We start from the raw sequence: 12478 nt of genomic DNA on the forward strand, positions 1-12478 counted from the left end.
TCTTTGTCTTCTGGGGTTGAAGCTGGTTCTGCGTGGTCTTGCAGAGGTGTTTGGTCCCCGTGAGGTGGCGCTGGCTTACACTGTGAGGCGTGGATCCATGCAGCGATGCCGGATAATTTCACCGCTGTCTGGGTGGTGAGCAGTACCTGGTATGGACCCTTCCACCGGGGTTCCAAGGCGTGCTTCCGAAGGTGGTGCCGCAGGTAGACCCAATCACCAGGCTCAAGAGTGTGACAGGCAGCAGAGGTGGGTTCCGTCGGCCAAGCTGCTCGCACCTGCGAATGGAAGGAGCTCACAGCTTGCATTAACCCTTTGCAGTACTGTGAGTTAGGTTTAGGTCTGGGGCTGGGGTAATAGTAGCCATTGTTCGCATAGGGCATCCCATGATGATTTCAAATGGACTCAATTTGTGTCTCTGGGATGGGGATGACCGAATTTCCATAACGGCCAGTGATAAAGCAGCTGGCCAGTTTAACCCTGTGGAACTACAGATTTTTGCCAGCTTATTTTTAAGCACACCATTTTGCCTTTCAACTGCCCCTGCACTCTGTGGATGCAGCCCCCAAGTAAGGGCAGTGCAACACGTGGGTGACATGTAATACCTGGTTTAGATGTTGAACTATTTTTCCAGTAAAATGTATTCCCCTGTCACTAGACAAAGTGGCAGGAATTCCCTTGGTAGGGATAATGTGGTTTAACAGACATTTTGCAATAGACAATGAATCAGCTTTGCGACAGGGAAAGGCTTCAATCCAACCCGAAAACAGATTTCTTATAACTAAAATGAATTCATATTTCTGACACTTTGGCATTTGTACAAAATCACGTTGCCAGTGTAGGAAAGGTGCTTGAGGCAAACCCCAGAACCCTTGTGTTACTTTTACAGATTTGCCTACATTGTGGCTTTGACAAGTAACACAAGCGGCACAGTGGCGGGTTGCAAAGGAGCTGAAATGGGGAGCCCACCACCCCACCTTACTCATAGCAGAGACCATCCCCTCCTTGCCGACATGCGAAACACCATGTAGTAGGGCAGCTAGAGACGGGTAGAGTGAGAGGGGGGCTACAAAGGTACCGGTGGGCGATCACCAAAGGGAATCAGAATGCAAAGAGCAACCCAAAGCACTCCAGGAGTCTTTCTCTGTTTCTGGGGCAGAATCCTGGAGCTGAGCGAGATGAGACAGGGATGGTGGCATTACAGAGATGGAGAGGGGACCAAGAAACGCTTCTGGTGAAGGTTTTATAGTGGCGGCATGTTTTGCAGTAGCATCAGCAAGTGCATTACCTTTTGCCACCTCGGTGTCTGCCGCTGAGTGGCCAGTACACTTAACAATTGCCAAGGCAGACGGTAGTAAAACTGCATACAGGAGGGCGGCAATGTAGGGGCCATTCTTGATAGGGGTACCAGTAGAAGTAAGAAAACCTCGAGCCTGCCAGTGGGTGCCAAAGTCATGCACAACCCCAAAGGCATACCGAGAATCAGTAAAAATAGTAGCAGAGAGCCCCTCAGCTAGAAAGCAGGCACGGGTTTGAGCAATCAGTTCAGCCACCTGGGCAGAGGTCACAGAGGGTAAGGGCGCAGCTTCTATGGTCTCAGAGAGAGAGACCACAGCGTACCCTGCAAGAAGGTGGCCTTGGTCATATCTATAACAGGACCCATGAGTGAATAATACCAGGTCAGAGTTAGGGAGAGGTACATCTGAAAGGTCGGGGCGTGGGACAGTGATAGTGGAGACAGTTGCAAGGCAGTCATGGGGTTCACCATCACTAGGTAAAGGAAGGAGGGTAGCAGGGTTTAACCAGGAGCAGCGCTTAATAGTGATATGTGAGGCTGAAAGCAGCAAAAGTTCATACCTAGTGAGGCGAGCAGAGGAGAGGTGAGCAGTAAATAGAACAGCCAAGTTTGCATAGCAAGTCCCGTCCCAGAAGGTTTGCAGGGGTGGAATCAGAGAGGAGGAATGCATGCTCCTCAGAGAGGGGACCGACCTCAACAGACAAAGGTTTTGAGAGGGGAAAAGAGGTAGGGATCCCTGTAATGCCAACAGCAGACACAGATTTTCCAGATTGGGGAACCTCAGGCAAGTCAGTGGTGCGGACTGTAGAAAGAGAAGCTCCAGTATCAACAAGGAAAGGGAGAGAGAGAGATCATTTACAGTCAGGACACATTCTCCAGTAGGGGACAGAGGTAATAAGGGAGCTAAAACTTTGTGAGGTTCCCCAGCATCCCGTCATTGTTGGGGTGAAAAATAGGGTTGGGGATCAGCTAGAGGAACCAGCAGGGGGGTTCACTTGATTTCCCATACAATTATTAGGTCATCTTGGACACTCTTTTTTCCAGTGTCCAGGCTGTTTACAGTAGTTACAAACCCCAGTTAATCCAGCCTTCCGCAACCCCGTCCCTGTCCCCGTGTGGTCTGCTTAGTCCTGAATAATGCTGTATCTGCAGAGCCATTAACTTTTGGGAGGACTGTTCCTCCTTTTCTTTTAAAGTGAGGTGGCAATGCTCTGCTGCTGCCAGCAATTTGTCCATGGTTTCAGTCTCCCATCCCACACTTATTCATTTTAACATGCTGCCTGTGGCAGGGAGAAGACCATCAACAAATGCATGTGCCAAGGCCCCCTGCCCATTTACATCGGGCTCTTGTACTCCTGAATGTTGTAGGAAAATATCAGTTAGCCGGGACCTATAGTCGCCTGGGTTTTCTCCTTGCCCTTGCTTACAGCAACGTATTGCTGTCCAGTTTGTTTTAGGAGACCACACTTTGGGAATGGCTTGATGCAGGCGCTTCCAAAGAGCCATACACCGGTCTCTGTATGCCGAATCTGGGCCAGTACTTTTTATGGTTGAGTGGCGTGCCTCAGCTGGCCAGTCTGTGGCAGCCAACCATTTTTCATAATAACTGGTAGGAGCTAACAATTTACACAGTTGGAGGAGATCTGGCTCAGAGGGTTCATAGGTTTCACAGATTAACAGAAACTCCTCAGCAAATTTGACAGAGTTTTCCTGTGGTTTGGGAAAACTTTTATCTATAGATAAAAGGTCCGTACAAGTCCAGGGCTTATAATCCCATATGGACTCACTTTCTCCCATCTTAAGAGCTCGTAAGGGTGCCACAACTGTTTGATTAGAGTCTCTCATTAACCTCCCATCAGGTTCTCTTTTCCAAGAAGAGACATCAAGAGAATCTTTGCAGTCTGCTTTGGATTTCTTCTTCATAATGACAGGTTTCAGAGTAACAGCCGTGTTAGTCTGTCTTTGCAAAAAGAAAAGGAGTACTTGTGGCACCTTAGAGACTAACCAATTTATTTGAGCATGAGCTTTCGTGAGCTACAGCTCACTTCATCATCAGATGAAGTGAGCTGTAGCTCACGAAAGCTCATGCTCAAATAAATTGGTTAGTCTCTAAGGTGCCACAAGTACTCCTTTCCTTCTTCATAATATTTTGCAGAGCTGCGAGGCCAATGAGGGTATCTTCTTCACTTTCATTATCTGTAGTCCACTGAAGATTTTTCCTTTTCTGATTTCTTATTTGCGCAGGAGTATGGTGGGGGTCGGGTTTGATCCGGATCATTGCACAGGACTGGGCAAAGGGGAGCGCTCGGACTAGTGGTGGGAGAGACTGCGTCCAATTGAACTGTTAGTTTTTTGATAGAATTTAAGAGAGGTGAGTTTTGACTCAGTCCATCTACAATTTGCCTCTTCCCACCACTGCATGAAGCAGTCTACTTCTCCTCTCTCCAATTTGATTTTTGGGAGGACGAGTTTGCTTTTTAAAGCATCCACTTGATCCTTGTCCCAAGAACCTAACAGTGGCCACTGTAATTTGGGGTTCTCTAGAGCTAATTTGGACCATTTTTCAAGAAACCTACAAGAGTCCGGACCCCTCCTAAAATACATAAAATAAGCTGGAGTTCCCTTAGGGAACTGTTTTATCTTAGACTTCTGATTACCCATCCAGGAGGACTTCACACAGCACTCACACAAGAAGGAAATTCGGGCTCAGCAGAGCGGTACCCGGTGCAACACACAGAAAGGAGCCCACAGGCTACTGCCTCAACTGCCCTTGCTTTCACACCAGGGGTTATACCAAAGGCGTGGTGAGGCTGCAGCTGTGCAGATTCCACTTATTCAGACCATGGGGAGGGGGATCCTTTGGTCAGCCAGTCTCCGGACAGAGATGGCTCCCAGATTCACACATACACCACGGGGAAGACGGATAGACACAAAGACAAGACAGTCCTCAAACCGGTTAAAGCACAAAAATAATAATTACCTGAGACGTCTGATTCCAGAAGCTGGATCCAAGGACCCCTACCCGAACAGAGTGGGAACCAACAAGTTCAATGGCGTAGACTGCGCTACGCTGTGTACCTTTCTGTCTTGTGGAGGATCGCTTGGACTAAGCGTCCAGGTGCCGGCTGCCACGATCATCCTGCAAGGCAGTCAGGGATCACACAGCCTCAGTGAAGCCGCTTGCCATCTCGGTGGGACCTCCACATTGTCAAAGTTTGACTCAGACTCACAATTTATCAGACCATTCTGTTTTATTAGCAAAGCTGCTCTGCTAATACATTTAGAAGTGAGCCCCCTGAGTGGGGCTTGTGTCTCTTAATTTATACAGTTTTTGGAGAACAAGTTACAGAGAAGTTACAGACAAAAGAAGAAAAAAGAATTTAGTCACCACCCTTCGAGACCCCTGAGACCAGTCACGTATCTTCAATTACCTGCCACCCTTAACAATCTCCTTTAACAGCTTCCAGTAAACGTAACTAATTGCCCTTCACACCTTCCATTCTGATGCCTGCTTCTTAGACGTGCTTAGACATGTTTTGGCATGCCCTCTCATGTACAATGTATCCAGCACGTCCCCTTATACAATGCTATACTTATACAATGTTATATTTCCACAATCCTTATGGCAGAATTTGAACAGAAAATACAGGTAGTAGAGATGAGATACTTCCGTAAGATCCTGGGAATCTCCTACTTCTACCACCTCCCTAATGAAGAGGTCCACAACATCATCACCCAATGCAGTAGGTCATACGAAGACCTCCTGATGACTGTAAAGAAGCGCAAGCTGAAGTGGCATGGCTATGTAACAAGATACTCTGGCCTATGCAAGATCATCCTCCAAGGGATAGTACAGGAGAAGCGAAGAAGAGATTGACAGAAGAAGAGATGGAATGACAACATAAAAGAGTGGACAGGAATGGACTTCAGAGACTCAAGCACTGACACACAATTGTCAGGGAAGGAGACAATTGGTTAATTGCTCATAGGGTGCCCCAACAACCATTGCGGTTATGGGAGTGATGATGAAATATTTTAATTAGGATTCTAGCTGTTTTCGCTAAGAGAATGAAAATACATACAAGATCAGTGTTAGAAATAGTCTCTTTCACTGTGTGCAGAGTAACTCTTCTATTGTATACAGTATTGTGTACATACAGTAACAATGTCTTCCAGCTGAGCCCCACTTAATGAAGGCTGAAAGCAATTCCACCATGTGTTGTTAGAGACCTACTTAATTTAACTGATACATTATCTGTGTCTGCCTAGTCCCGTGCCTTGGGGAAACTCTGCACGAACGCATCTTATGGAGCAGGGAAGGTGTTTAGATTATAGGGTTGTTCCCCCCCCCCCCCCCCTTCCAGGTACGAATCCTTTTTGGGGGGATTGAGGTGGAAAGGGAGAGAGAGAGTTAGTGAATTTTTGTGGTTTTTCCCCCTGCAATTCTGTTATACATGTAACAAGAAATAAAGCTTTTGCAATCTGAAAAACCCTTGGAATATATTAAACATACATTATTTATCTACTCTCAGCCCTCTAGTGGCAATACTAAAGAGAGCCACTTTCTTCATATGGCTAACTCTTACAGACTAAAGGAAAGTACATGAGAAGACTAGAATAATAACATATACCCCCTCATACTTCAGCGATGATTTCTTATCTGGCTCTTGTGTTTGCACATGTAACAAGAGTTTTTATGCTGTCAGAGAGTCTAGACTTTTCTGTAGCTCTTGTTAGAACAGTCAAATGTGCATCTGTTATCTTCATCCATTTATTCTCCCTCTGCACAGAATTTCAAACCTAATACCATAGGAAGGTGTGTATGTTTGTACTGTGCCTAGCACAATGGGATCCTGGTCCATGACTGGACTGATTATAATATAAATAGTAGTAATGTGTATCCAGTATTAGTTAAATAAATGTTCTTGGAATGTATTAAAGGCGGGCCTGTTAAAATCGCCTTTTATTAAGGTTGCCTGACTCTTTCCATTATACTAGCTTGTTTTCAGTTGCTTAGAACTTTGCCAGACTTTACCCATTTGGACTGAAATTTTCCATGCCGGGTGTCTGCCTCAGGCTGAATGTGTTTTGAAAAATGTCAGCCAGAATTGTTCAGCCAGTTTTGAGAACAAGGCTGGTTGGACAAGACGTTCTGCGTATTTTCAAAAATTTTGGTGATTTTTTTTTTTAAAACTGTATTAGGCCTGTCCTGCTCCCTGTCTCCATGCTTTGGAGCAAGGACTTGAACTTTGACAGGGGTTTGGCCTTTGTGTCAGGGATGTGCCTTTTGCTATCCCTGTGAAAATCCACGCAAATTTGGCCAAGTTATAAGTCTTTGAAAACATCTGAGTCCACACATGCTCGGTAGAGACTTGGATTTTAGCATTCAGATTCCCTGAAGATTCCATCTGTTCTGAGCAGGTTCCAGTTTGGGCTGAGCAGGATTGTCCCTGAGGTTGCAGCTCTGGGCTGCTGAGTGCTGTGCCAGCTCCAGATCCAAGCCCTGGAATTGAAAGTAGGGTGTTTGAGAGCCCAGGAGAGTCAATGCCTCCTGCTGGGCTGAGGCAGCATGGAAGAGAAAATTGCATGATTCAAACGTAGTGAGTACAAGAGCCAGACCTGGGAGAGGAGAATAGACTGGGACAAAGGGCATGGAGGCTGGTTGGTGGTGGGAGTCAAGGTGGGGCAGGGAAAGATTGGGACTAGCTGAGCAAGGAGATTGGCACTGAGGCAGAGATTGGAAGGAGACCATGGGGGACTTGAACGGGTCGGGGAAGGAGAGAGGGACTGGAATCGGGGAAGGGGCTGAAAGTAAATAAGTGCGGGGAAGACGGGGACTGTCTGGAACAGAGATGGGAACTGAGAACGAGTGGGGCAGGAGGAAAGAGGTCAGAGGGGTGGGGAAACAGATTGGAAAAGGACCTGGGGCAAAGGAGAACTGGGACAGGCTAGACAAAGAGATTAGGACAAGGAGCTTGGGGAGGTCTCACTGACATTGGACAAAGATCCCAGGAGGATGAGTAGGAGCAAGTGGGGATGGAGAATGTGGGGAGTGACTGGAGGCCAAGGTAGGGAAGAGAGAGATTAATTGAGGAGCGAGGACTGGGATGGGGACTGGGAATGTCTGGTTAAAGAGACTGGAACTGGGAGTTGGGATGGGGGGAAGGCTGGGGGACAGGGATTCCAGAGGGGTGAGACTAAGACTTGCTGGGCAAAGAGCCTGGAGTTGAAACAAGAAGCCTGATAAGTGCTGACTGGAAGTGGAGAATGGGACAGGGGTGATGATACAGATGTGCAGAAGAGAGAGGACTGGAGACAGGACAGGCTGGCAGGGGTATGGCAGAAGGAGTCACATTTGGGGAGAACAGGCAGAGGTCTGTGCCTATTAAATAACACACTCCTCCAGAGCCTGGAATGGAACTCATGATTCCTGAGTCTTACCATTCCTCTGCTTTTAGCAAATATCTGTGAAACACATTGTGAAAGTGTTTGTCTCATCCTCCTCTAGTGCTGGTCCACAGAGGATACCAATCTACTTGTATTATCAGTTACTTTTGAAGTGGCCGAGGTCTGAGTGGTGGCTCTAAAGGTTCCATCCCTCATGATGACCGTTGCATCCCTCATGATGTCACATGGTAGAATAGCTGTATTTTCGGTTTGTTTACAACCTTAATTTGGACCCCTTGTGAATATGCATTATGATGCAGTTTTTAATTTGTAAGGAAGATAAATATTTATTTGGAAACAGAGCCAAATAGCCTTGAAATACTCTACAAAATTACTTTTGCCCTTTCGGTTGTTCGGGGAGGAAAACACACACAACCCTTCTTCAAATTAATAAACAAGCAAACTTAGTCAATTAACTTCTCACTATGGGTAATTATTTAAACTTTTACTAAACTAAGTAAGACCACACAATACAAATTATCACATCAAGGTCACAGTTGGAATGAAGCACCTTAACAATGATATGGAATGGAATCACCAATTGATTATAGTAGCAAATGAACACTGCCAGTAATCAAATCATAAAATTAAGACAACAGGTCAATTATTTCAAATACTAAATGCTGGAAGCTTAAGAAGGTGGTGTTTCCTTCTCCGTCCTTGATGTGCCTCCTCAATCTGGTGGGAAACTTCATGAGACCTCGGCAATTGGGCTGGCCCCAGCTGAATAGGAGGGGGGAACATATATCCATCCCCTTTAGAGTCTCTAAGCACTCAGGGGCTAGTTTAGGATGAAGGGAGCTGGCTGGTCCCTCACCTCCCCTTTCATTAATTTAAACCCTGGCTCAGGCCATGTGGATCTGCTTTTTGAACAGTTCCAGACTCTTTCCTCACTTTTTGATACATCAAAGATCTGCAACTCTCCATTCCCCTCTTAGTGCAGAGTGGTGCATACAGACACAAACCAGGTAACAAAATGGTTTAAGGGAGGACTCACTTAGCATGTTGGTTGGGAAATGATTCATGGCATATACTGTTACTTACGCTTTTGCTTACATGTGCACACCGTACACCCTTTAAAAGGGTTAGAGAAAAATCAGAAATATTGCATGGAGACACCTGCCAATAACAAAATAGGGTGGGGGGGGGGAAGAAGAAAGTTTCTTAATAAAAAGAAAAAGATTTGCTCTTCAGCTTTCGTGGCCTTCAGAGCATCAGCACAGAGCTGCAGGTCAGGGGAACAGATGATATCTCTGGTTGGTATCTCATGCTGACCGGTGGGCTTTCTCTGTGCTAGTCAAGCTGGCATAACCAGTGGTGGTCTTAGTCTCCTCCTCGTTAGAGCTAGCCTACAGAAAGCAAAGGCATCAGCCCTTGCTGACATTGTGGTGGAGTAGGAGGAACATACCATTCTCCACATCTACCTTGATCCTTATGGTGGTGATTTTTAACTTGTCCGACCTTATAGCACCTCCCTGGAGCTAATCAGGGGACCACAAATCTAATAACCCAGAAACATGGTCCTCTCCCAGTCATGGATGGACAAGCTTGGCTCTTGGTCAGTTTGGAAAGTTCCTCCTTTAACTGAAAGTTCTCTTCTAATAACCGGTGTTAGACTAGACCACAAGCGTAGGCTACTCCAAAAATGTGATAAGCAGGAGATTGCTTCATGGAAGTATCTCAGTCCCCTCTGCTCCTCTGGTGGGGGTAACAGTTGGGAGTGCACATGGCCCTGAATTTACTAGGGCCTTGACACATTCTTATATGTGACTTATGACCTAGTGGTGACTGCCATTGCTTTTCACCCACTCATATTCCCACTTAGCCTTTCTTAAAATACTCCTAGAGGTCCCTTTTCAACTGCCCTTTGCCCTTTTTACCAGCAAAAAATTAGGGAACAAGTTGTTCATGGCTTAATTAGGTGAAGGGTCACTTTCCTCTTTGCATCAAGGCTGAGAGACAGAGTGGCCTTAGAGCCTGTTAATAACACATCCTACTTAACCTACAAAGAATTAAAGTTTATACCTACTAAAGAAAAATAAATGCTGAGCACTCACAGCTGCAATTGAAGTCAGTGGGAGCTGTGCTTTTAACATAAAGTGCTATATAATACTAAGTATGCTGAAAAATTAGGTCATAGGTATCTTAAATTGGACACCCAAAATTGGTGGATCATTTTGACCTTACTCTCTGTGCCTCAGTTTCCCATTAGTAAAATAGGGATAATAATAGCTCCTCATCTCAAAGGAGTGTTGTGAAAATACATTAATTGATGTTTATGAAGCAGTCAGATACTAGAGCAATACATTTCACAAAAAAGCCTATGAGGCAATGAATAATTAGAGCTGACTAGAGGATGACCATTCAGTTTCAAGACAGCCTTCAAGGTTTCACAATTTGTTTTCATTCTGCATTGGAACAAAATCAGAACCTTTCAACCACTTTCACAAACCAAAACTGTGTTCAAACAGCCATTGTTTGGATAGAAAAGATCAGGAATGCTTCTCGGTGGAAGTGACCAGAAAGACCATCCTGGACCTCAAAAATCTTCCTATCAAAAACTTAGTCAAAATCAGTGCATCCCTGCAAAATGTTTCAGCTTTGATGGACCCAGATATTTTGACAAACATTTCATTGAAAGAAGAACAGGATTATTTGTGGCACCTTAGAAACGAACAAATTTATTAGAGCATAAGCTTTCATGGGCTCTAATAAATTTGTTCGTCTCTAAAGTGCCACAAGTACTCCTGTTCTTTTTGAGGATACAGACTAACATGGCTGCTACTCTGAAACATTTCATTGAAAGTGTTTTGATCAGCTCTATTAATAATTCTGTCTTTGGAGCAGGGTTTGAACAGAGTGTAGTGGGATCTCCCATTGAACAATGAGGAAGACACAAAATATTGAAGAGCTTTTCATTAAATGAGTGCCATCCATTTTGTGCACTGATTGAGGCTGAGGTCTTGTGGGGAAAAAATAGAATGTGATAAAGTAATTTAAGACAATAGCATATGCATATGACAAAGGAAAAACAGGCAAGCTTAATTCTGGCATTTCCTAACTTGTGAATGCTTGACTTGGCAACCTTAATGCTTTTTTAGCAAAGATTTCTTTTGTGAATAACATGTAGTAACTTAGCTGATTTCTTGTTCCTCATGTGTCATAAATCACCAAATCCCTATATCTTGTATTCAACCCTGGACAGCACTTATGTAGCATCAATACAATATTTATAATCTTTATTTACACTCTGAGAATTGACATTTAGTGTTCTAAAGCGCTGCCATCACAACGCTTCATTACACTGTGTAATTTCATTAGTGGGATTGTTACTGGAATTCAACCAGCCTTCAGTTTACATTGGCATCTTGGCCACTGAAGCATTTGATCTGTAAATAACTCCTATAATTTATATCTGGTAACGCCTGGCTTTTGCTGGGAATAGCAAATGGGATTAGATGGATAATTTTAAAATGAAAGTTCAGGAAGAAAATGCTCCTCCCTCATCAATCTCTTATAATTAGTAAACTATGTTCAGGTAATTTCATGTTTTCAGGTTTGCGTATAATGAGGGCCACATGGTTAGGCAAACCTAAATGGCACGAGCAAATACGTAATTGTAAAATCCTGACTTGCATCACCCATGGACTTGCTTACCTTTGGAAATTAGTCCTTTAGTGCACAAGGTCACCTTTGACTTGGAATGGAAGTGAACTGTGTCCTTTCTCTTTACAGGTGAGCTACCAAGCTGGCTGCAGGGGATTCTTCTTCGCAATGGTCCAGGCATGCACACAGTGGGGGAAACCCACTATAATCATTGGTTTGATGGCTTGGCTCTGATGCACAGTTTTACATTTAAAAATGGTAGGTTGCAGCCTTATAGCGCGAGCACCCAAACCAAGTCTTGGTCTCTAAACAGGAGTGTGAGGTTTTATAAATGTGGGTGGAGTCTGCTTACAATACTCGTATATTGAATTGTTTCAGATGCTTAGCTAAAGGTCCTGTCGGACATACGGCTGGTTAGGGGTCCTGCAAAACATCAGACTAACAAGGGCTTGTGTAGCTAGTAAGCATCAAATGAAGGGAAGGACAGTCAATGCAGTCTTACAGACACAGCTGCCAAAGAGAGAACGGGTGCTGGTCTTGCCCTTCTCAGTGTGACTTTCCTTCTCTGAGGTGGAAATGCTGTGCTCACCTCAGAAGGGGAATGTGCAAAGGTGGCTTAAAGTCAGCCTTGCATGTTCCCCTGATCCTGGGGCTTCTGTGCTGGATCAGTCTTTCTAAAGGCTGCTCTAATTTGCACCAGCTACCATTGGCCCCAAAAAGCCATTCGAGAACCTTAGGATTGCTGAGCAGCAGGAATGCCCAGCCATGCCCTTTTCTTCCAGCTACAGCCCTTCTCTGGCTGCAGGGAAAGGGGTGCCTAGGAGCTGTTGTAGTGGCTCAATGGCACAAGATGATCCCCCCCTTACACTGGGGTGACCCTCCCTGGGACAGCTAAACTGGCTTTAGGTCAGATTTATGCTGGTGGCATGAGACAAACTTGCCCTAATGCAGAGAAAGAGCTGGCTCATAGTAACTCATTGAAATATTTTTAAAATGTAAGTCAATTATGTTTTCCTCAAGGATGTTAGTACCCATTAAAGGGCCAGGTCTTTTGACCCTTCCTGAGGTTGACTTCAATGGGAGCTGGGGCGTCTGAGGCTCTCTCAGGCTTGTGCTGTGGGTACTAAGCGT

General features: G+C 45.0%; 1 protein-coding gene across 2 annotated transcripts in view; it reads left to right on the forward strand.

Moving 5' to 3' along the window:
- BCO1 (beta-carotene oxygenase 1) overlaps positions 1–12478 on the forward strand; it is a 44493-nt gene that overhangs the window by 14441 nt on the left and 17574 nt on the right. For both annotated transcript variants that reach the window (XM_077831309.1, XM_077831308.1), the window contains one exon: positions 11477–11605. In XM_077831309.1, coding sequence (XP_077687435.1) covers positions 11527–11605 — 79 coding nt within the window. In that variant the 5' untranslated portion in view covers positions 11477–11526. The remainder of the gene's footprint in view (positions 1–11476; positions 11606–12478) is intronic.

The sequence above is a fragment of the Eretmochelys imbricata genome, chromosome 12 (assembly GCF_965152235.1).
Source record: "Eretmochelys imbricata isolate rEreImb1 chromosome 12, rEreImb1.hap1, whole genome shotgun sequence".
Classification (NCBI taxonomy): Eukaryota; Metazoa; Chordata; order Testudines; family Cheloniidae; genus Eretmochelys; species Eretmochelys imbricata.